The 300-nt window shown below is 62.7% G+C and overlaps 1 protein-coding gene across 1 annotated transcript in view; it reads left to right on the plus strand.

Moving 5' to 3' along the window:
* LOC104529029 (atrial natriuretic peptide receptor 2) overlaps nt 1-300 on the plus strand; it is a gene marked incomplete at both ends in the record, with an annotated part of 2,664 nt that overhangs the window by 786 nt on the left and 1,578 nt on the right. Inside the window, one exon of the mRNA XM_029086279.1 lies at nt 112-216. Within this exon, the coding sequence (XP_028942112.1) occupies nt 112-216 (105 nt within the window). The remainder of the gene's footprint in view (nt 1-111; nt 217-300) is intronic.

The following is a 300-nucleotide window of genomic DNA, read 5'->3' on the forward strand; positions in this document are numbered from 1 at the left end:
CCTGCCTGGAGGCATGGGGGTCAGTCGTGGCAGTGGAGGGGGCTGGTGGGAGCAACAGCATGTACCCCTGACGTGACCTCAGCGCCATCTGGGCTCCACTTCCATCTCTAGATGCGGGACATCCAGTTCAACCACCTGACCCGCTTCATCGGGGCGTGCATTGACCCCCCCAACATCTGCATCGTCACCGAGTACTGCCCACGGGGCAGCCTGCAGGTAGAGGGGCTTGGGGACACTGCGGGTGACACTTAGACACTCGAGATGACCCAGCTGAGCTGGGGGTTGAGGACAGGCCTGTAG

This window comes from Antrostomus carolinensis, unplaced genomic scaffold, assembly GCF_000700745.2.
Source record: "Antrostomus carolinensis isolate BGI_N321 unplaced genomic scaffold, ASM70074v2 scaffold30608, whole genome shotgun sequence".
Classification (NCBI taxonomy): Eukaryota; Metazoa; Chordata; class Aves; order Caprimulgiformes; family Caprimulgidae; genus Antrostomus; species Antrostomus carolinensis.